The sequence below is a fragment of the Dipodomys spectabilis genome, unplaced genomic scaffold (assembly GCF_019054845.1).
Source record: "Dipodomys spectabilis isolate Male_0828 unplaced genomic scaffold, ASM1905484v1 ptg000054l, whole genome shotgun sequence".
Classification (NCBI taxonomy): Eukaryota; Metazoa; Chordata; class Mammalia; order Rodentia; family Heteromyidae; genus Dipodomys; species Dipodomys spectabilis.
Window position 1 is genome coordinate 10,390,154 of NW_024870731.1, and position 24,847 is coordinate 10,415,000.

At 44.3% G+C, this 24,847-nt stretch overlaps 1 protein-coding gene across 1 annotated transcript in view; it reads left to right on the forward strand.

Annotated features, from left to right (window-relative positions):
* Galnt15 (polypeptide N-acetylgalactosaminyltransferase 15) overlaps nt 1-13,135 on the forward strand; it is a 29,966-nt gene extending 16,831 nt beyond the window's left edge. Inside the window, exons 6-10 of the mRNA XM_042679976.1 lie at nt 156-350; nt 5,422-5,553; nt 5,910-6,014; nt 8,843-8,986; nt 12,765-13,135. Coding sequence (XP_042535910.1) covers nt 156-350; nt 5,422-5,553; nt 5,910-6,014; nt 8,843-8,986; nt 12,765-12,911 — 723 coding nt within the window. The 3' untranslated portion in view covers nt 12,912-13,135. The remainder of the gene's footprint in view (nt 1-155; nt 351-5,421; nt 5,554-5,909; nt 6,015-8,842; nt 8,987-12,764) is intronic.
* The last annotated feature ends 11,712 nt before the right edge of the window (nt 13,136-24,847 follow it).

Genomic DNA, 24,847 nt, shown 5'->3' on the forward strand with positions numbered 1-24,847 from the left:
TGTGCCCTCCACCATCTGGAAACTGCACCAAAGTGCTCTCATCCTCTTGGCCACTTCGTGCTCACAACCTCCTGTGTGGTTTTTGCCAGTCCCTCAGAGACCCCCGTTCCTGGAAGGGGAGGGGGAGAGTTGCTTACCTTCTCCCTTCGTGGCAGGCCTGGCTCTGTGGTGGCTCCGTGGAGGTCATCCCTTGCTCTCGGGTTGGGCACCTGTACCCAAATCAGGATACCCGCACCTCCCTGGACAAGAAGGCCGTCCTGATGAATAAGGTCCGCCTTGCTGAGATCTGGCTGGGCTCCTTCAAAGAAACTTTCTACAGACACAGCCCAGATGCCTTTACTCTGAGCAAGGTGAGGAGAGGGCGGGGTTCTGTGCCCCCATCCCAGCTGGGGGCTGGGACAGGGGGGTCCATCCCTCCTCCCTGGAGGGAGGTGAGGTGGAGGAACGGAAGCCTTCTGAGGCATGGAAGACACTCATGCCCCTGGAGAGCAGGCTGAGTGGAGGAGCTCCAGGCCTCCACTTAGGTCTTTCTCCTGCCCACCCTTGCCCCACTTCCTTTTCCCCTATGGCAGAACAGCCTCTGAGACTGAGGAATTGGGATGCCTTGAACTTCAAGGTTGCTTGAGGTGAAGATCTCACCAACTGTTTGCTGAAGCTGGCCTGGAACCACATGAAATATCAGTCTCATCCCAATGTCTAGGCAGGCTGAACTCTCTCTGGTCCTCAGGAGTTGCCACTATTGTTGCCCAGAGGGGCACAAGATTCATCCCACATCAGCTTCCATAGTTACAAGGGAAAGAGACATTGACCCAAGGCTTCCACTCCACTCAGCTTTCTTCTTTGTTCTTTGGCCTCCTCTTCCCTCTGAAAGAGGCATCCACCTTTGGATAGCATTGTGCAAGTCTACTGGTTAAGCCCATTGGTGGTGAGAAAGACTGGGTGTCAGTGTGGGATTTTCAGTGGTGTGATCCTGAAAGTTCCTTGTGCAGTCAGTATTCCTGCTTCCTCTCTTGTTACACCTTCCTGATGTCTCTGGATGATTTAATAAGCTCATAGATCCAAAAGCACTCAGAAGAGTAGGTGGCATGAGATGAGCCCTGTCTGGGTGTTGGTGGTCATCACTGGGGGAGAGGAGAGCTTGGTGAGTCCGGCAGGTGGTACTAAACTATGCCCAAGGCTGGGAGGTTCCTGGTGAGAGCAAGATCTCCTTAAAGGAGGGACAATGTACACAAAAATGAGCTATCATACCCTAGAGAGGCCCAGAGTGGCTCTTCAGGAGAGGTTGTCGTTGAACTGTGGCTGAGTGGATTCAGTTTTGACATCCAGAAGAAGTGCTTGGTGAATATTCTAGCACCTGAGGGGTGGGATAGAGTTTAGACTCACTACGTGCTGAAGGCTCATGCCTGTAACCCTAGCTACTCAGGAAATTGAAATCTGGGAATCCAGATTCGAAGTCAACCTGGGCAGGGAAGTCCATGAAGCTCTTATCTCCTATCAGCCAGCAAAAAGCTGGAGATATGGCTCAAGTGGTAGAGCACCAGCCTTGAGTAAAAAAGCTAAGGGATAATGAGCAGGCCCTGAGTTTAAGTCCAGTACTGGTACAAAGAAGAAAATAAGAAAATAAAGGGAGTTTAGACTTTACTCCATGAGCAATGGGAGTAGGTGGTTTTCTACAGAGTTCTTTTTTTTTTTTTTTTGCAATAGAAAACAACTTCACTTTCTTTATGTCTTTTTTTCTGTGCCTGCCTCCCAGCTTCCCTCTTACATATACATGTATATGCCATATGCAGGGTCAAGAACATAGTCATCTAAAAACCATGCAACAAACTAAGAAAAGGTCCTTTGTATTTTGACATATCTTGTTGCATTTTGAATTTAACATATGCATATCAGGGAGACCTTATGCCATTTGTCTCTCTCTAATCTTGGTTTATTTCACTCACCATGATTTGTTCTAGTTCCATCCATTTCTCTGAGAATGCCATTATTTTGTCCTTTGTAATGGCTGTATAATATTCCATTGTATATAGGAACCACAATTTTTGGATCCATTCATCTGTAGTGGGGCATCTGGGTTGTTTCCATATCTTGGCTATTGTGAACAGTGCAGCAATGAACATTGGGGTGCGTGTGTCCTTGAATCCTGGTTCCTGTTGCTCAGGGTAGATGCCTAAGGAGTAGTATGGCTGGGTTGTAGGGAATCTGTTTTCTGAGGAACCTCCAGATTGCTCTCAAGAGTGGTTGTGTTAGTTTACATACCCACCAGCAGTGCAGTAGGGTTCCTCTTTCTCCACATCCCTGACAGCATTTGTTGTATAGAACTCTACAGAGTTTTATAGAGGTTCTGTAGAGTTGCAGCTGGCTTTTAATCTTTTGCTTTATTTTGGGGAGAGCATTTGTCTTTCTTGCCTGGGAGGCCAGTTGGTCTTTTCTAGTGCCCAGCTACAAAGTACCCTTAAGGAAATGGCAACATTTTGGATGCACTGGTCTAACCTTCTGCCATAGAGACCCACCAGAGCATGGTCTATTGGCCATTGCCAGACTAATGCAATGGCATGCAAATTACTTACTGACCTTCAGTTTTCTCAACACAATTTTTGGTTCAATTAGAAGTGCTTGTGTTATGCCAGGCACTGGTGGCTCATGGCAATAATCCTAGCTACTCTGGAGGGTGAGATCTGAGGATTGTGGTTCAAAGATAGTCTGGGCAGCAAAGTCCATGAGACTTATCTCCAGTTAGCCAGAAAAATGCTGAACATGGAGTGGTGGATGAAGTTGTATAGTGCTTGAACACTCAGGTTGTGATGATTCAAGCCCCAAGTTCAAGTCTGAGGACTTGGCACTTAGACCCAGGCAATCACAGAAATTGGGACCTGGCATGATGGGAATTCCCTCTGCAGTCTGACAGCTCTGCTTTTGAGGAAAATAAAGGTTATCTAGTTGGTGATTGGGGAGTTTTGAAGTCCTTAATGTATTCATCCAGCCAAACCCTTCATTTTATAAAACAGAAAGCTGAGGTCTCATAGAAGAAGAAAGAAGTTAAATGCTAAAGAAAAGCAAGGAGAGAGGCAGGAGTAGAGGGAGAAGTCTAATGGATATAGAAGTAGACTAGCCCCGCCTCATAATAGTTGGTCTTCTGTCTCCCAGCTCCCTCAAGTATAGTTACACTAAACCTCACATATGGATACCACTCCTCTGGGACTAGCTGGAGTCCTATAAAGTATCTCCTCTGGATCGCACTGAATTTGTGGGGAAGTGGGTGGAATTCATTCTCACTGTTGGGACCTCCAGCCTATAAGCACCATCAGTGTGCCACAAATCTTCATTGATGGAATAAATGGATCATACAGAGATTGTTAAACTGAAGCTAAAGTCTGACTCTGGCCTTTTAGCAGCTAATGAACCTGGGAAAGTCTTTTAACACCAACAATAACTGTGACCGTACAATAGAAAGAAATATGAAGCCAGGTACCAGTGCTCATATATGTAATCCTAGATATCAAGGAGGCTGACATCTGAGGATTGTGGTTCAAAGCCAGCCCAGTCAGATAGTCTGTGAGACTGTTTTTTTTTACTTGTCTAGAAATTTAATCATGAAACAACTGGAAACAAAGAAAGCATTTTAACAACAATACTTGGATATTTTACATAAATTAATCTTCTAAATGTAACAGACTGTGAGACTCTTATAGCTACTAAACCTACCAAAAAAAAAAAAAAACAGAAAGAGAGCTGTTGCTCAGGTGGTAGGGTGCTAGCCTTGAGCAAAAAGAAGCTCAAGAACAGCTTCCAGGTCCTGGGTTTAAGTCTCAGACTGGCACCAAAAACAAAAATTAAAATTAAAAACAGAAAGAAAGACATATAAAAAAGTGATTCGGAGAATTCCAAATACCAACTTAGTCCACAGGCAATCATTCTTCTCTTCTTTTATCTACTCCTGTCTCTGAGGAACACCAATGAAGGACATACATATCCCTCTGTTCATCTGATGACTTTTGCAAAGAGAATGGCACTCTTACTGGTCAGTCAGAAGATACTGAGCAGAGGATTCCTATTTATCTATCTACCTACCTACCCATCTATCCTTCATCTATCTATCTATCTATCTATCTATCTATCTATCTATCTATCTATCTATCTATCTATCTATTTATCTATCTATCATCTATCCATCCATTCATCCTCCATCTTCTATCTTTTGTCCATCCTTCATCATCTATCATCCATCCATCTACCCATCATCATCTATTATCTATCAAAATTGATCTTGTATACACATGTATACACACAGTCCCATTAATGCATGTTTTAGAACTGTCCTATCACTCAGTTGATTTCAGTGATGTCCCTGAAAGTATTTAATAGCATGCACTTATTTTACATGTAAAAAGCTTTTGTTCTGAAGATTTCTGGTCCTTTTAAGCCCTCACATGGATTTTGAGATACAGAAAGATCTCACCACCAGGGGATTCCACATTGCCTTGTTTCTTCCTTTCTTAGGTGGTGTTGTGCAGAAGGGGAAGTTCAAAGTCCACATGCCCCTTTGTTTGAGGTCACACAAAGGTTGAATAGATTTGTCAGTTTGTGTTATCACTATCTTAGTGATAGAATACCACTAAAGAAATGTCTCTGCTTTGGTAACAAAATCTACCCTGGGGAGAGATTGGGGAGATCTCAAATAAAGATTACTGATGTAAATAAACCATCAAAAATTATACCAATTTCCTTAGAGGAAAAGCAATAGATTTCCTTGGTTTAATGGTGTGTAAAGCTGTGCAATAAGCAAGAAATTCCTGAGTTAGGAAAGTTAATTTCATTGGGCATGGTGGGGTTCTTCTCCCCAAAGCCCCAAACTTTAATTTATATCAACATTAAAATTTTGTCTTGCTATCCATCCAGATACAATTATATAATGAAGGAGAACCACAAGAAGGAAGGATTGTTTCACCTAATTGATTAACTCATTAACAAAAAGACTTGGCAGCCTCACCTGGTCCCTTACCCTACAGTTTCCCAACTGACGCCCCTCTCAGCTGCTTCTACGCCTGTTCCTGTCTAAGCACACAGCCCTCTATAGGTGGCCACCAATGCCCACCAGTAAGTCTCAAAGCCTGAACACCAAGGTCTTATTCCATGGTCTTTGTAAAGATTTGGTAGGTGACTGGAGTGGGTGCTGTCATTTCCAGTCTTGTTGCTTCCATGTCCTAGGGGAGATCCACTCTGTGCCATCCCTTCCAAACTCTCTTCTGCCAGCACAAGATTTTCTCCACTGACCACAGTGCTGGGAGCTGGGACCTTGGGCCCCTCTCTGCCCAAGCCCTTCAACTTCTTCCAGCCACCCTATCTCCTCCCCTCCTAAGTCACCTCTGGCATAACACAAACTCTCCTCATGTGGATGCTGGTGTTTTTCTTCTTCCCCAGGCTGTGAGCCTAGACTTCAGGGAGCGAATAAAGCTGCAAAGGACGCTGGGTTGTCGGACCTTCCACTGGTTTCTGGCCAACATCTACCCTGAGTTGTATCCAACAGAGCGCAGACCCAGATTCACTGGAAAGGCAAGGCATGGCCCAAGGGTGATGGGTCGGGAGGAAAGGAGAGGGTAGTTTCCCTCCCAGGACAAGAGCTACTATTCGAATGTTCTTCCATTGTCTTGGTCAACCAATGGTGAGCTCAGCAAGGCCTCGGGGGTCTTCATTCCAACCCCTGCTCATATGCCAGCCTGAGGAAAGTGGCTAGCTTGCCATTTCCTCTACCCCTAGACCTCCTGGCCTGCCTCCTTCCAGAGTATGTCCATCAGGATCAGTGATTTCCACTTGACCCCATTCCTTATGAGTGAAGTTGAGGAATGGAGCCTGGCTGAGTGTGTATCATGGAAGTTGGGGTTTACTTGTCTGTGGGTGTCCACTTGCAGCTCCGCAACAAGGGTCTTGGATTCTGCGCAGACTGCCAGGCAGAAGGAGATACCTTGGGCTGTCCTGTGGTGCTTGCTTCTTGTAGTAACAGGCGACAACAGCAGGTAGGTGGTCAGCCTTCTCAGGACAGGGAGCAGCTCGCAGAAGTTTTATGCTTCACTTCCTTTTCTATAATCCCCTATCCCCTGATGGCCCCTTTCCCTGATGTGACAATTTGTCATAGTGCTGCCCGCTTCAATCCCAGTTTATGGGTGGAGCTGAATCAAAGAATGGAGCAGTTGAGACAGAGGGCAATGGAGAGGCTGTTTATCCAACCCTCCTCAGTCAGATGAAAAACTAAAGCCATAGAATCACAGCCCTGGGGATTGCAGGCACTGGTGTTGGCAGGTTGAAGCAAGGTCATAGTGTCAGGAGAAAAGATGGCAATCAAGTCAGGGGAAAAACCTCGACGCAGTGATGCAATATTCAAATAGGCCCCTTGGTCTTTAGGAAACTCACCTAGAATCTTAGGTCAAGTTTTTGTTGTTGTTGTTGTTATTGTTGTTTTGTTTTTGTTTTGTGTTAGCCCTGTGGCTTGAACTCAAGGCCTGGGCACTGTCCCTTTGTTTTTGTTTTTGTTTTTTTTTTTGCTCAAGCCTGGTCCTTTACCACTTGAGCCACAGCTCTGCTTTAGGCTTTTTTTTTTTTTTTTTTTTTTTGGTCGGTCGTGGGCTTGAAATCTGGGCTTGGGCGCTGTCCCTGCACTCTTCAGCTCAAGGCAAACACTCTACCACTTGAGCTACAGTGCCACTTCTGGTTTTCTGGTGGTTTATTGGAGATAAGAGTTTCACGGACTTTCCTGCCCGGGTTGGCTTTGAATCTCCATCCTCAGATCTCAGCCTCCTGAGCAACTAGGATTACAGGCATCAGGCATGAGCCACCAGCGCCCGGCTTTAGGCTTTTTTTTTTTTTTGCTGGTTAATTGGAGGTAAGAGTTTCACAGACTTTCCTTCCTATGCTTGCTTCAAATTACTATCTTTAGATCACAGCCTATTGAGTAGCTAGGATTACAGGCATGAGCCACTAGAGCCTGGCTTAGGGTGTGCTTTACTCTCTTCAAAACTTTCTTTCATGGGAATAATTGCTCAGATGGTAGAAGCCTCCTTTGAACCTATCTGGGGCCTTGGTGGACTCAGTTCTTTTTCACAACCTAGATGACAATGGAGCAAGTCTCACCTGTTCCCAGATCTCTCCACACTCCTGCTGTGATAAAGGACTTTGCATTAAGCTGTCATACATATTCCAAAGGTACCTCAATTCCCAGAGGTATTTTTTGGATGATCTGAAGATACCAAGAGAGCCTGGGGGTGAGGGGAGTAGAAAAGAGCATCCCTCAGAAGGCCTGGGGCCCAGCCCTGCCTGGAAGAGAGCCAGCCAAGAACACATAGAAAAGGGAGGCTCAGGATCCACTTCACCTCTCCTGGCTCTAGAACTATCTAGAACCTACTGAGAAGCAGTCATGCCTGGTTCAAGGGCTGAAAACTAAAGAAATAAAGTTTATGAAGAAGTTCTGTAGTAGGGTAAAATGGCTGTATGATCTCAGCAGACTTGTTTAACCTCTCTGAGCCTTTTCTTCATCTGCAATTGGGATTCAAGTAAACAGAATGTTTGCTCTTTTCTGTGTGTGTGTGTGTGTGTGTGTGTGTGCGCGCACACACATACACACACACACACATATATGTTGAGGAAATTAGTGAGGACTCTTGGATCCAGCAATAGTGTAATATATAAGCTCAACGCCCTTCCTTAATACACATAGATAGGCTATGCTGGATTAAATATATATATATATATATATATATATATATATATATATATATATATGTATAAAATGCTCCTTTTGTGCACAAGTCATTGATTTGACAAGAAGCAAGCAAAATCTCCTTAACAACAACAACAAGCAACTGGGATATTATGGGATATGGGCTGAACTGCCAAAGTCAGGGGCAGGCAGTATCCACCTCAGAGAGCTGAGCATGCTGACTCCAGACAGGAAAAGCAGTGAGAGCCAAACTTCAGTCCATGAAGATCAGCTTTGATCTTCAAGAGCAATCCCTGCTCCCAAAGTTAAATTCCATCTATCCATCGCCACAGGGAAATGTTTCCCAAGGAAGTTTGTCCATCACCTCAGGGGTTTAAGTAGGAAAAACACCCTTCCCTGAGTAAGGTGCCCAGCCTTGCCTCTAACATGGGGTTAGGATTCACGTATAAACAGCGTATGTGGTTTGGCATCCTCAAGCAAGGCAGGGTATTTCATTTGCAGAGTACCGTGCAAAACAAAAGTATGGCATCTCCAATTCAACAAGTGTTAAGGATTTTTCAATGCTGATAGCAATGTGTGTGCCACAAGAGCATGTGTGCCAGTTATATTGCTCAAATCCAACCAGTCCTGTCTTAGAACCACTAATATAAAAATTGGTTTGGGCTGTGACTGTCAGGAACAAACAAAAATAGGTTTCTCAGGATGTGCCTTCAATTAGTGTGCACAGGCTTCTCCACTAAAGTCCTCCCCAAGAGTATTTGCGATCCCAGTGCTGCGGGTAAATACGATAACCATGAGCGAGAGTCAGCAGCAGATCCCACAAACAGCAGGACAGTTCATTTGAAGGGCAGGAAAGATCTCTCCAGAAAGAGATCAGCATAGGCCTCAGAGAGAGGTTCCTCATCTGTTCCTCCACCATTTCACTCTCAGAACACACAGACTTCTTTCTAAATTAATCTATTGGACAGTCAATAGGACAATGGAGGAACGTGACAGAATCACGTAAGGCAGCTGCAATGTGAGAACTTCAGGGCCCAGGGCTGGTGTCACAGTATATTTATGGACTTAACCATGAGATGCAGCCTTGCTGTCCTGCAGAACAATCCCTGACACACTGTTCCTTCTGCCCAGCGCCTGGAACACATTGGCAGGAAGGAAATCCGTTTTGGAAGCCCGCCACATCTGTGCTTTGATGTCAGGCAAGAGCAGGTAATTCTGCAAGACTGCATCCAGGAAAGCTCAGCCATCCATTCACAGCTCTGGGACTTCCAGAAGGTGAGAACTCATTTCCGGATGTTCAGTAGGGCTGCAGGTCAGATGGGATTTATGGGCAGCACTGCAGTCCGGGTTGTTCTAAGAGGTCAGGTGTTACCAGAGGCCTGTGTTTCTAGGGTTGAACTTAGTTACTGCATGTCGACCTCAGAGAGAAGGAAAGCAACCCCATGGGGAGGCTGGTCCACTAGCATCAGGACATGTACTAATCCTTCTTCAACTAGTTAGTGTATAGCACTGACTGACTGGGAAAAGGATTGCTGCCCCTCCTCCCACTTTGATGTTTGTCAGTTCATCTTGTGGGGAAGAGGGTGGAACATGTCACAGAAACAGCTGACCAGTGTGTTAGTATGCTTTTTAGGAGTAACACAAAGCCCCCCTTACTACTGAAATAAAACATGAATATGAGTAGATGCATAGATGAATAGATATATAGATATTACCTTCCTTCTAATGCAGATTCCATTCTGATCATTTCAGCATTTTTGTAAAGTTTGGACCTATGAAACCTTAGGGAAGAGGAGCTTTAGATCCTTCCCAGAGGTTTTGTGTCTATGGAGAGGAATTCTAGTACTGTAAGCACTTAGGAGAATGAGCAGCTTGCAGACGCAGGATTGGAAGAGGAAGGTGATAGTATCTATGATGAATTTTCTCCTTATATCTTCCAAATTGAGTTAGATTATTACCATAAAAAACAAATACACACTTTTTCTTTCTTCTTTTTTTTTTTTTTTTTTGCCAGTCATGGAGCTTCAACTCAGGAACTGGGCACTATTCTTGAGCTTTTTTTTTTTTTTTTGGTCCATCATGGGTCCTGAACTCTTCAGCTCAAGGCTAGTGCTCTACCACTTAATCCATAGCTCCACTTCCGGCTTTTTCTGCTTATGTGGTGCTGAGGAATCGAACCCAGGGCCTCATGCATGCAAGGCAAGCACGCTACCATTGAGCCACCTTCTCAGCCGTCTTGAGCTTTTTGCTCAAGGCTAGCACTCTACCACTTTGAGCCATAGTGTCACGTCTGGTTTCTTGGTGTTTAATTGGAGATAAGAGTTTCATGGACTTTCCTTCCTTGGTCTGGCTTCAAACCATGATCCTCAGCTCTTAGTTTCATGAGTAGCTAGGATTACAGGCATGAGCCACCAACACGCAGTTCATAGTTTTCTTTTCTCAACAGTATGGGGATTTGAACTCAGGTCCTTACCCTTGCTAGGCTGGTGCTGTACCACAGAGCCATACCTCCAGTCCTGTTTTTCCATGGTTATTGTTTGCGATAGGGTCTCACTTCCTGACTGGGCCTGCAACCTGAGTCACTATCCACCTGCTTTACACTTTCCATCATCTCTGGGCTCAGGTACAACACTGCATCCAGCTTCCTTTCATGGAGATAGAGTCATAGTCTCTTGGACTTGGACTTTTCTGTTCAAGTTGGTCTGGAAACTTGATCCTCTAATCCTAAATTGCCCAAGCAGCTAGAATGAAAGATCTGATCACTAACACCCAGCTTAAATATACACATTCAAAAAAGTCTTTTCATTGGCTGCTGGTGGCTCACGCCTATAATCTTAGCTACTCAGGGAGGATGAGATATGAGGATCACGGTTCAAAGCCAACCTGGGCAGGAAAGTCTGTGAGAGTCTTATGTTCAATAAACCAACAGAAAAACAGAAGTGGCACTGTGGCTTAAGTGTACAGAGCTTGCCTTGAGCTGAAGAGCTGAGGGATAGTGCCCAGGCCCAGAGTTCAAGCCCCATGACTGACAAAATAAAACAAAAAAAAGTCTTTTCTTCAACTTCTGCTTGGGAGTAAAGATGGCAAAATAACTAAGAAGAACTCTATCCCTGGTGTTCTTAAAGCTGGCTCTGGGAGGAAAATTTGTATTTAGAAATCTTCAGGAAAATTCAAAATAAGCAGCTGGGACAAAGACCTTGAGGCTTTGATGACAAGTAGACCCAGAACTCCGGGGACCCACACATGCAAGAAGTCTTAGCAATCACGTTAAGATCTTTCATGGATGCTCATGAAAGATCACTCTAAGAAAGTACTGTGAATAAGATATATTTTAGAGACAGCATTTTAAGACAAATAAAAAATTAGAATTACCCAGCATATTTGAGATATTAGGAAATGAAACTAGACACAGTGGCAAACACTTGTAATCCCTGCTTCTTGGTAGAGAGATTGGGAAGATTGTGGTTTGAATCCAGCCTAGGTCAAAAGTTACTAAGACCCCAATCTTAACAAATAAGCCAAGCAGTGATGGCATATGACTGACTGATATTAGCTATGCTGGAGCCCATACATAGGAGATTCAGGTCTGAGGTTGTTCCTGTTCAAAAGATGCAAGACCATATCAGAAAAAAATAACTAAATCCTAAAAGGACTGAGGATATAACTAGTGGTAGACTGCATACCAGCAAATTTAAGGCCTTGAGTTCAAACACAGTACTACCAGAGAGGCGGGGTAAGGGTGGTGATGGAGGAGAGAATTTAAAAAGCTATTATCATCAGCCAGAAAAGAATGCTGTTCATAGTGGCACTACTTAATAACAGCCAAGTGCTGAAGACAACCCAAATGTCCATCCATGGATGGATAGATACAATGTGGATACACATTTATCTTAAATGTATATTATTCAGATAGGGATTAATTGCCTCCTAAAATAATTTCTTATAATAACTGGTATTCACCTTTAAAATGGAAGAGAATCCTGTTCTCTGCTACAACATGCATGGGCCTTAAAGACACTATGCTAGATGAAATAAACCAGTTACAAAAAGTCAAAAGAAGTCGAGCACTGGTGGCTCACTCCTATAATCCTAGCTATTCCAGAGGCTGAGATCTGAGAATTGAGGTTCAAAACCAGCTGAGCGGGAAAGTCTGTGAGGTTCTTATCATTCGTTTACCACTGAAAAGCCAGAGGTGGACCTATGGCTCAAGTGGTAGAGCACCAGTCTTGAATGAAAAAATGAAGGAACAGTGCCCAGGCCTTGAGTTCAAGCCCCAATACCAGCACCTATAAAAATAAGAGGAAGTAAGAGTTTGAAAAGAGGATGTTAGATTTAATAATAAATCTGCTAGTTTTTGAGCAGAGCACTCATAGTTCATTGAATGTGGCTTGTTCAGGATGTAGGTAATCGTGGAGGCTTTGCTCTCTACTGTAACCTTCTGGCCACAGCACAAAATTGTAAGATAAACAGAAGGCGGAGCTCATGAAATCCTTTTGAAAGTGGACATTTGTGAACAGAGTGCTAACAGTGAGTGTCCAAAACACAGCAGAAAACTTGGACAGGTTCTATTTCCGGAAATCATCCTCACCACATGTGCTTAAGAAAGAACATAATAGGGCTGGGAAGGTGGCTCAGTGGTAGAGTGCTTGCCTTGCATGCATGAGGCCTTGGGTTCGATTCTTCAGCACCACATAAGCAGAAAAAGCTGCAAAGGGCACTGTGGTTCAAGTGGTAGGGCACTAGCCTTGAGTTGAAGAGCTGAGGGACAGCACCCAGGCCCAGAGTTCAGGCCTCACAACCTACCAAAAAGAAAAAAAAAAGAACATAATTGTAACAAAGATAAGGGCATTAGTGACCCCAAGGCTTTGAATAACAACTATATTTTAGGACTATCGTAGCTAACATTTTGTATTAACCAAAAAAAACACTACCATTCCTCTGCAGGCTGGTTCAAATTATATTAGTTGCTTACTAATCAGTCCAAATGTTAAAAGTATCTTTCAGGGAACTGCCTTTGTGGGGAACTGGCTTTCTTTATCTTTTCTATTTGCAGAATGGGATGCTTGTCCACATTGTTTCCGGGAAGTGCGTGGAGGCTGTGGATGAGCAAAGCAGCATGGATTTGTTTCTGAGTCCATGCCAGGATAAAGCCAGCCAGCTGTGGCGGTTTGACCAGGTCCACCCTGTGGATGAGCGGTGAACACAAGGGCAGAGAGGAAAAGACTTTTGACCATTGCAGTTCTGCCCTAAGGGAGCTGAAAGAGCATGTAGATGTCATGAATCAGTCCCTTCGGTGCCTGTGCTTCTGGTAGTAGACAGAAGAAAGTTCTGTGAAAGAATGTAGAGTCTCTCCTTCTCATACCTTATCTTATTGACTGCTGACTGTGTAAAACAGAGCCGGGCACCAGTGGCTCATACCTATAATCCTAGCTACTTAGGAAGCTGAGATCTAGAGGATCATGGTTCAAGGCCAGTTCAGGCAGAAAAAAAATCTATATGATTCTATATCTAAAATAATCAGCAAAACTCAGTGCTGGAGGCATGGTTTAAGAGGTAGAATACCAAGTAAGAGGTCCTGAGTTCAAACCTAGTACCTACCAAAAATTTGATTCATTTTCTCATTGCCTTTATTAATAGAGATGATCAACATATGGTACAGAAGAGTCTTCATTTCTTTTCTCACTGAGCAAGTGCTCTTGATTCTGCCTAGGGAAAGAAGCCTGGGCATTGTCTGGCAGCCTCTCTAGGATGCTGGACCTAGACCACTGGATCAGGTTCTCTGTCTTCAAGTAGCCTTAACTTGGATTGCTGGTTGGCCATGAAAATTCAGCGGTGAAGAGAGTTTAGTGACCTGACAATTTGACAACTTTAGGTCCACTAGACAAGCTTTCGTGTTCATTGGTTGAGCCCAAGCTCAGGGAGGCACTGAGAGGATCAGAGTAGGAATGGAGAGAAGATAGAAGAGAGCTTTGGCCCAACTCTGCAGCTCATCCCAGCCTGCTGAAACACCAACAGAGCTGGGTAAGATGTTTTCATCTAAATGAGAATTTTCTTGGTCTTGTCTACCTCCGTTCACCTGCCCCAGCCCTTGTATAGCTCAGCTAACTCTAGCCAAAATTGCCTGCAATGTATTTCTCTAGTCACTGGTATTGCAAAGATCAGCACAGAGCAGGTGTTTACAGTTGAGAAACTCTCCTGATGCCCCATATTTGGTTGGCATAGGCCTGACAAGAAATAACCATTGTAAAGGCCCATACTTCTTGGAAGAGAGAGATGCCAGCATCTGAACCAGTTTCTTTCTTTAGAAAGCAGAGTTGAATGTTAATGTGTGTGAGATGTGAGCCCTGAGTAAGTGTCTGAGACCCATATATGTGGCTGCAGGTTTAATGCTCACATGTTTGGAAGAACAGATCTCAGCTGGAGTAGAGCCAGGACTGACAGGAGTGGGAAAGCTCTCCTTGCTGAGCCTGGCCTACCTAGTTCAGACAAGAGTTGCTGAATGGGTTGGTTCTGCCATTGGGAAAACATCATTCACACCCAATTCTCTCCCAGATGGTGTCTGCTCGCTAATCGGCAAGTTTAGTACCCTTCTACCCCCTTAAAGATGCTGTCTCCTTTGGGCTGTCTTTGAGTGCAGTTTTTTCTCTTTTCTTTTGTCAGTTGTAAGGCTTGAACTCAGGGCCTGGGTGCTGTCCCTGAGCCTCTTTGTATACAAGGCTAACACTCTACCAATTGAGCCACAGCGCCACTTCCGGTTTTTGAGTGGTTAATTGGAGATAAGAGTGTCACGAGGACTTTTCTTCTCTGGGCTGGCTTGATCCTCAGATCTCAGCCTCTCAAGTATATAGGATTATAGGCGTGAGCAGCCAGCACCGAGTTGAGTGCAGTGATTCTGATAGGAAAAACTAGGTAGGAAGTATGTTTCTAAATACCTATCATCCTTACATAGGCATTCTCCACCCATTTCATTTACAGCTCACTGCATCTCTCTATCCTTAGATTGTATGCTAGATCTGAGCTGTCTATATGGCAACCACTAACCATTGGGGGCTATTTTAATGGATACTCATTATAATGGAGGAATGTGACATCATTCCCTCATACAAGTCTGAGCTCTATGGCCACATGTGGTTAATGGTTACTGTATCAAAGATGCAGATAGCTACTACCAAGAGTAGTTCTATTGGACTTTAGATGACGTTGGCCTCCTATCTAGAGAAGATATTTTAGCCACTGGCTTATTGCTTCAGACCTGTGTGTTTGTATCAAAAACAAATTCCCCCCTCATGTCAGGAGGCTGAGATGGAGTTAAAAATTCTGCCTGGCAGTGGTGGCTTATCCCTATAATCCTAACTACTCAGGAGGCTGAGATCTGATGATTGTAATTCAAAGCCATCTCAGGCAAGAAAGTCCAGGAGACGCTTATATCCAATTAACTAGCAAAATGCCAGAACTGAAGGTGTGGCTTCAAGTGGTAGAGTGCCAGCCTTGAGTGAAAAGCCAACCAAGAGCTGGAGACTCTTCGTTCAAGCCCTGTACTGGCACAAAAGATGGGGTATTAATGGTTGAAGAATGAAAACTAAACAAGGCTTCTATTTTTAATGGAGTTTATTATTTGCGTTGTGGGTATTTGAAGATTAATATAAATAAAAGGCTGAATTTATTCATGTAAGTTGTATTGGGGGGGAATTAACAGAAGGGCTCATGTGACTGATGGCTTAATTTGTTGAACAAGTAGAACCTGGTGTTTCCTATTTCCTTACTCATCCCCACAAGCTATTACTTTATTACCAAGATGTCTGTCAATGCTGACTGGTTCTTACAGATTCTTAAAGAACACATGCTTCCATTTAGATTTAAAGGAACCCTCTCCTTCCAGTTTAACCAGTCTTTGATTTCTCCTCTTATCTATTGACTCCACATGCATTTTACCTCCACAAAGGATTCAAAAGTAGAGGAGCTTGTCTGACTTGATTCCTGTTTGAGTTCATCCCAGAAAGGGCTCAGATTCATTTCTTCTTTTCCTCAATGTCACAGATCCCACAGGCAAACTCAGTCCCGTTCCACCATTCACATCAGAAGATCCCCAGGTCTTTGACAATGATGTTGTCACTCCACAGAATTTGACATTTTAGAGGTCATATATCCTGCATACATTCAGGAAGTTTCCATTTTCTGCTGACACATCATAGGAAAGCCAGTTGGACGCCAAGTAAACTGCAGCCAGTCACCAAATCAGAACATACAGGTGTAAACTAGTTACAGTCCCCAAAAAAGTTCTGAAAGAAGCATAGTTTGCACAATATGTACAGTTGTGCTAACGTGTTTGTGTGTGTGTGTGTGTGCGCGCGCGCACGTGCATGTGTGTATATGTATACTGATCCTGGGACTTAAACTCAGGGCCTGGGCACTGTCCCTGAGCTTTTATGATCAAGATTAGGACTCTACCATTTGACCACAGCTCCACTTCCAGCTCCATAGTTTTTTTTCCTAGGCTGGCTTTGAACCATGATCCTTAGATCTCAGCCTCTCAGCTAGGACTAGAGGCGTGAGCCACCAGCACTCAGACAGTTGTGCTAACATTTATGCAAAACATCAACATGCATTTCCTTGCAGGGCCCAGCTCTACTTTTTTCTGCATGTTTGTGGTTGCTCTTTAAAAATATCTTCTAAAAGTATAACTTGTCAAACTTTTTTTCCCCAATGCCTAGAGGAATAGGCTTCTTTTAGCAAAGAGCCATAGACTACACTTCTTCAATTCCACTTAGTACTTAAAACTAAGTGGATGCTTGACTTCACAAGTTCTGAAGGAGAAAACAGGATACAGAAGAACAACATTTCAAGTCAGATGCCAGTGGCTTATGCCTGTAATACTAGCTACTCAGGAGGCTGAGAGCTGAGGATTGCAAATCAAAGCCATATAGGTCAAGAAAGTCTGAAAGACTCTTATCTCCAATTAATCACCCAAAAGCCAGAAGTGGAGCTGTAGCTCAAGTGGTAGATCACTAGCCTTGAGCTAAAAAGCTCAGGAACAGTACACAGGCCCCCTGAGTTCAAGCCTCAGAACAGGGAAAGGAAGGAAGGCAGGAAGGGAGGGACAGAGGGAGGGGAAAGATCTCTTTAATAATCTCTTGTGCTCAATCTAAGCTAGGTAATCTCATATTTGATGCATTGGCTCACACTCAACTGTGGTACTTTTTTTTTAACCTCGCCCCTGTTGGCTTTTGTTCCTGATATCTATCTCTTCATAAGAGATGCACAAGTTGGACACCAGAGTACCATATGTTGAAATACTTGCCCAGGACAAAGGACAGGAAAAAAAACAGAGTTCTCTTCTGACATCCTTTTCTGTTGAAAAAGCAATGTTTTCCCAGAAGCCTTCTTTCTCATTAGTTACTCCATGTCATTTGGCCATTCCCAGCAAGCAGCCAGGGAAGTTGGTAAATTTACTCTAAAAATTTAGCCACCAGAAAGGGAGAAAGGGCTGGGCACGCTGACACCCAGAGCATACCTGAAGCTCTTGAGCTGAGAAGATGGGAAGATGGTTGTCAGTAACTGGCTACATTTTGAAGGTAGCACCTCTCCCAGGTAAGACTGTCTCTGCTTCTGGTTTACTATGTTGAGGCCCAAATTGCTGGACACAAAGCCAGAGAATTACAAAATTCTTTGTTTAAACTTCCTGGATACTATCTACTTAGCTACTGTCTCTGAAAATGTAGGAATCTTCAACTGTTCCAGTCTAGCTCAGTTTGGATCACAGAGAATACAAGAATACACTTAGCATGAGGATCTCGGCCTTTTCTACCATAGGTGATCAAACATTACAGGAGGCAAAACTGAGTTGATCTCTTTTACTGCTCATCTTGCAGCAAAACTTGTGGTCCAGGCATGAAAACCAATAAAACTCAAGAAACTGTCTCTGAGAAATAAGTTTCTACCTCATTTCTAAATAAATAGCAACTCATCAAGGCATACACAAGCGAGAAGGGATCCAAGTACGGTGGCCCCTAGCTAGGGTGATAATCCTAGCTACTTGGGGGGTAGTGATTAGGAGGATTATGGTTTGAGGTCAACCTGAGCAAAACCATATCCCAATCAGTAAAAAGCCAGAAAAAGAGTCCTTCGGTCCCATTTCCTGTGAGGGAAGCAAGAAATATTTCTCATACCCCACCCCACTTCTCCCTATGATACCCTGATATACTAAATTAAACCCTTGCCAGAACAAAAATAAAAAATACAGAGCTGGATGCAGTAGCATATAGCTGTCATCCCAGTTTTTGGAAAAGCATAAATAGAAAGATCAAAGTTCAGGTTAGCCTGGTCAAAAACCCAAGACCCTGTTTCAAAAGTAACCAAAACTGAAAGGGGTAGGAATATGGTTCAAGTGGTAGAGCATCTGCCTAGCAAGTACAAAGCTCTGAGTTCAAACTCCAATACTACCAAAAGAAAAATAAGGAAGGAAAAGAAAGGAAGGAAGAGAGGGGAGGAATGGAGGGAGGAGAGAAGGGGCTTCACATGGGATTTATAATTTCTTCCTTTCTTGCATACCATATGAGAATATATGATAGCAGTTGTTTGAGAATCTTGCGTAAAACAAGAACATCCTGTTAATCCCATTCGCTTTCCATCTGTGGGAAAAGTCATTAAATGATGTGTCAAGGGGCCTCTGGATTTTCTCAAGACTTCCCCAAAAGACAGGGGCTTAAGACAAAAATCCTCTGACTCTGGTTCTAATCCTCCCCGTGGAGGATTAGAGACACAACATCCGGCCCATATCCAGGGAGCTATAAACTGTGCTGCAGCTGATTTTATTGCCTGAGTTTTAGTTTCTAAATGACATATTTGCCATTAGTAACCCAGATTGTGATGGCTTTCCCCAAGTAATTTTGGCTCTTAGAATCCCTTTCCAGATTGAAAAAAAAGCAACCAAAATATTTGTTGAAAATATTTGTTGAATGTCTATTGTCTACCAAAGATATTTCTATAACCTTGTCTTATGCATTTTCTGAATCATTGGTTTGGACATCTGAATGAGTCACCCATGAATCAGAAAATTAGAAAATTGTAAAGTAGCATCTCTGCATGTATGTCACCCAGTACCAGGCTCTCTGGTTTCTGGGAAGGCAGTAATATTTTAAAAACAATTCCAGGAAAGTAACTGAATGTGCTTTGTGATACAGTTGCCAAATGGGACACAAAAAAGACCTAGGCCCAGCTCATGCCTGTAATCTTAGCTAGTCAGCAAGCTAAGGTCTGAGATCTAAGGGATGTATTGTCCCTCTTCACAGTTTCTGAAGCCCTGTGCGTGGACTCTGTCTTTACCTGGACCACTTCATTCATTCATTATTTATTTATTTATTTTTGTGGGTACTAGGATTTGAAGCCAGAGAAAGGGAGAAAGAGACGGGGGGGGGGGGGGGGAGAGAGAGAGAGAGAGAGAGAGAGAGAGAAGGGAGGTTGGGAGGGAGGGAGGGAGGGAGGGAGGGAGGAAGGAAGGAAGGAAGGAAGGAAGGAAGGAAGGAAGGAAGGAAGGAAGGAAGGAAGGAAGGAAGGAAAAAGGGCAAGAAAGAATGTTAATTGGGGCTGGGAAGGTGGTTCAGTGGTAGAGCACTTGCCTTGCATGCATGAGGCCCTGGGTTTGATTCCCCAGCACCACATAAGCAAAAAGAAAAAAGCCAGAAGTGGCACTGTGGCTCAAGTGGTAGAGCACTAGCCTTGAGCTGAAGAGCTAAAGGACAGCCCCCAGGCCCAGAGTTCAGGCCCCACGACCGAACGCCCCCCCCCAAAAAAGAATGTTAATTGTGTGTTTGGGCATCTTGATTTTCATCTAGGAAGTTGTAGGGGGAATAGAATAAGGCTAGAGACTTAACTGGAAACCCTCAGCCATGTTTACCAAGAGAGGGACTATCTGGTGATTTGTGGTTTCCTTGTGGTCTTGCTGTAGGGTTCTCACAGACATAGTGACAATGTGGACTTATTTTGTGCCACAGAACTACCTGTCTGTGTTCTGGGCAATAACATATGTTAAGTAGGGAGGGGACTCTGAAGCTAGGCCTCGTGGTTGGTGCCTTCTCCTTTCTCAGGTCTTCTGTGACACAGGTACTAGTGTCTGTGCCCTAGGAGAGTAGCAAGTGTCACATGAGCCTTGCTATGTGCCTATAATCAGTCAACCAAGGAGTACCCAGGGCATAAGAGGAGGCACAGATAACTAGAACTCATCTGTCTTGTGACAAGCTCTTGGAAAATCTGGCTGCAGTATTCAAGTAGCTTCTTTCTCCCTCCTCAGTGACTCACAATGGTAATGCTCATGGCTGGACCTCAAATGGATACCAGCAACATGGTAGTGGGAAGGACTCACCCTCCTGCCACTTATTTGAGAGTGACAAAATCTGATGGTGACAGCACATATAAGATTCCTGGCAATCAAATCCTCAAATCATCAGGAAGCTGAGGACCAGTACGGGTAGGAAAGTCCCATGAGACTCTTATCTCCAATGAACCACTGAAAAGAGCTCAAGGATGGTGTTGCACCACTTGAGCCAGTAGAGCTGTGACTCAAGTGATAGAACAAAAGCCTTGAGCCAAAAAGTTAAGGGACAGCACCCAGACCCTGAGTTCAAGCCCCCGTACTGGCACCAAAAAATTAAATAGAATAAATAAAGACAGTTTTTACTGGCTCATACCTGTAATCCTAGCTACTCAGTAGGATGAGATCTGAATATCATGGTTCAAAGCCAGCCCAGGCAAGAAAGTCTTGAGACTGTTATCTTCACGGAACAATAAAAAAAAGCTGGAAGTGGAGCTGTGGTTCAAGTGGTAGAGCACTAGCTTTGAGCACAAAAGCTCAAAGATAGTACCAGGCCTGAAGTTCAAGCTCTAGTACTGGCACACACCACATACCATACACACACACACACACACACACACACACACACACACACACACACACACACACACACACACACACACACACACACACACGTCCTGAAGCTAATTGAGCCAGGCATTCATACTCCAGGCATTCCATGTACTTCAGATTCTGGCAGCAACTTTCACAGGAAAAGGATTTGGAGCCTGCAAGCTGTCTTGGTTGACAGGATTAATTCACCACTATGCTGACCAAGGGAGGACAGGCCATGTATCCAATGCTACTGGGAAGGTCAAAGGTTTAAGGCAGCTCAGTTGGGGTACAAGCAGAGGTGCAGACTCTCTGAGCCCAGCTTCACCATTAGCACCAGACTGGACAAAAGCAAAAGAGACTTCTGGAAACTTACCATCTTCTCACTAGAATCTTGATTCCCACTGAGTCCCATGCAGAGGCTGGTACTCTGGATATGAACCAGAGATCCCTTCTTTTGGCCCAGCGGCATGCCATCCACTGGGCCATGTCCATATTACAAGACTACAGAGGTCAACAAGGGACTGCAGAGATGTTGCATCGAGTCCCACATCCCTGGAAGCCTCGGCACAGAGCCACCACCTGTGAGCAGTTCCATGCTGGCTCCCATTCCCTTAGTCCTGGGTCTTTGGCTTCCTGCTTTCAGTGTCTTCTCTGAATACAGGGCTGTTTACGCAGCTGGCACAATGACTGTGCTTTTTATTATTTATTCATTTTGGTTCAAAGCCTGCGCATTGTCCCTGAGCTTTTTTATTTTTTATTTTTTTGCTCAAGGTTTAATGCTCTACTATTTGAGCCAAAGCTCCACTTTCAGCTTTTTTTTCCTGGTTAATTGGAGATAGATCCTCAAAGACTTTCCTTTCCAGGATGGAAACCACAATCCTTAGATCTCAGCCTCCTGAGTAGCTAGGATTACAGGCATCAGCCACCAGAATCCAGCTTTACTATGCTTTTTGTTGTTGTTACTGTGATTAATTACCTGAGAAAAGCCACTTAAATGAGGAAAGAGGTATTTTGGCTCATGATTTCGGTGGTCCACAGTCCATGGTCAGCTGGCTCCATGGTTACTGGGCTTGTGGTGAGGTCCAGTGGACGAATATGGAAAAGCAGAGATGCCTACCTGGTGCAGCCAAGGAGGAAAAAGAGCAGGAGGAAGGTGAGAGAGCAAGGGTCCAGAGTCAACATAGCTTCCAAGGACACACCCTCAATGATCCACTCCCTTCAACCAGGTTTTACAGTTCTAAAAATACACTGGCTTGGGCTGGGAAGTTGGCTCAGTGGTAGAGCGCTTGCCTCTTGCCTCGCATGCATGAGGCCATGAGTTTGATTCCTCAGCACCACATAAGCAGAAAAAAAGCCAGAAGTGGCGCTGTGGTTCAAGTGGTAGGGCGCTAGCCTTGAGCTGAAGAGCTGCCAGTGTCCAGGCCCAGAGTTCAGCCTTCACCACCGACAAAAAAATCCACTGGCTCCCAATAACCCATCAATTACGAAACTATCAATGGATGAATGCATCGATGAAGTCAGATGGTCCAGTCACTTCCCACGGCTTTCCTCTGCACACAGCTGCTCAGGGGCCTTCAGCAGCAGATGCTTTAGGGAATAATTCAGATCTCAATAACAGCAAGGAAGCAATCAGCCTGAGGGAATGGGGCTAAGTTACCATGCCTAGGGCTAACCTCAGTCCCTGAGTCCACTGGAGACTGTGGGCCGATTCCCTAGCCTTTCCTTCCCTCCCTCCCCTCTTTCCCTTCCCTCCTTTCCTTTTCAGGTAATTTTTGCTGTATTCTGAATTCTTTTCAGGATGGCTCAGCATAACCAAGCAGCCACTTCAATAACACTCCTGTTGTCTGTTCTTTCTGTTCTGTCTCTCCTCCTGCTCTCATCTTCCTGCTCCCCAAGTTCCCCTCCCACAGAAGCCACTTACCCCCAAGACTTCTCAGGCTCTAGTTTCATTGACTCAAACCAGAACACACTGGTTTGCCTGATTCACTGACTCCCCAGGCTGACTTGGGGATGCCCAGAGCACGCCTCAGAGCTATGGAGCTGAAGCAGGGGCCAGCCACCCAGGTGCTCCTGGGAGTCCTGCCAGAGGGCATCTGGCCACTGTAGGGGTGGGCCCTGCAGCTTAACATCAAGAAGTTCAGATGATAGTTAAGACTTACAGAGAGAAAGGGGAATTTTGTAGAACAACACTGAAGCTTCTCATGACATTGAAGTACAACCAGACCATGAGAGTGCAGTAGAGTGGCTGGGCTTCAGGGACAAATCACACCATTGGCTTCTTACACATGGAGAGAAATGTGGTCTGGAGCAGCTCAGGAGGCCCACAGTAAGGAAGCTGATGTGTGTCTCAATAACGTAAGAGTTTCTGAGAGCCACAGGATACATTGTGGCTATGTTCCAGTGACTAATCCAGATGTCTAAATCATATATGGTTAGTAGATATTGGATGAATGAATGGACATAATAGAGGAGGAGAAGAAAGGAATGAGTCTTGGCTCTTGATATTGCTGTCATTCCTCAGCTCAGATGGTGGCTGTGGTTCTCCACTGTCCCCAGAGGACAAAAACTGACCTCCTTAGTACCCTGTAATTCCCTCCAAACCTGGCTCAATGCCTTCTTCGTCACCTCCCCTTGGACTGAAGTATGGAAGATATACTTCAATGTGCATGGGGTGGAGCCCCAGAGGAAGGACTCGGGCAGAGGGAAGGAGGCCAGAAGATCAAGGATGTGCCAGGATCCTGGACCTTGTGTCCTGTTCATGCTGGGCCTGGAGCGCATAGGGCAGAGAAGGAGATCATAGTTGGCAAAGGCAAGTGGGCCTGAGCCAGGAAACAGCCTCTGTGGCCCAAAGATCCAATCTTTCAGGATTTCACAATGCTTTATTTTTCCTTCTTCTGATTTTTCATTCAAATCCATTTCTGTCCATCGTTTCTGTTTATAATTACAAAATATTTGGATAATCCAATTTACAATAACAAGGGAATAGCTAGGAGAAGTACAATAATTCAAGTATTTATATGAATGTAGCAAATTAAGTTAGAAACATACATGTATAGAATATTACTTTTTGTGGGGAGAGGACAGTACTGGGGTTTGAACTTTGGTCCTCACTACTTGCTTCTGAGCCACACCCTCAGCCCTGACTTTTGGTGGTTATTTTTGAGATTGAGTCTTGTTTCTGCCTAGGTGCATACTAGGGCATGATACACATGTTTAGGCTTCCTGTCTTAGCTCAGATAACAAATATATGCCATCTTGTCCAGCTTTTCATTGAGAGCCTCTTGAATTTTTTCTGCCTAGATGGCCTTTAACCTCAGTCTTCCCAGTGAGTCTCGTAAGTAGCTAGGATTACAGGCATGAGCCACTGGCAAGAATTTTACAGTTATACGGAAAAGGCATATACATGTAAACTGTGTGTGAACACGTGATGTGTGTGGAGAGAGGGAGAAAGATGGAAGGGTCACATACCAAGGTGTCGTCAGGTATTAACAGCTCTCAGGGAAGCTGAGATTATGGGAGCTTCTGTTCATTTTCTTCTCTTGCTTGATTGTATTTTGCTATTTTTCAATAGTGCAGATATACTACTTCCAGAATTACATTAAATAAAATAAACAACAAAAGCTATCATGGGCTGTTTAGTTTGTATCAGTCCATTTCCTGTTTGTCAACATTTATGTCCTCACATTCTGTAATCATCAGCAATATAGTGGGACATCAGGAATATTGGCAGGAAACAAGATACAAAACAGTAATGGTAAATTGTGAAAGCTAGCCACAAATGCACATATGTGTAAAGCAGTTGTGAGATGTCCCACAATGTAACAAACTTATTAATATTTCAAGGGATATTCACTAGGACACATCTTTTTTTGGTATTTTTGGCTTTGATCAAATTCTTTTTTTTTTTTTTTGCCAGTCCTGGGGTTTGAACTCAGGGTGGGGCACTGTCCCTGAGCTTCTTTTTGCTCAAGGCTCAACCATTTGAGCCACAGAGACACTTCCGGCTTTTTCTGCTTATGTGGTACTGAGAAATCGAACCGAGGGCTTCATGCATGCAAGGCAAGCACTCCACCACTAAGCCACCTTCCCAGCTCCGGCTTTGACCAAATTCTTGTTTGGGGATTCTTGACTCCTGGTTGGAAGACCTGGACCGCTCACTAGGAGGTGATGTGCCTTCTTCCTCTGGTTCCCTTGGGAGGATAAAGGAAACTATTCTGCCAATGAAAAGATCCCTT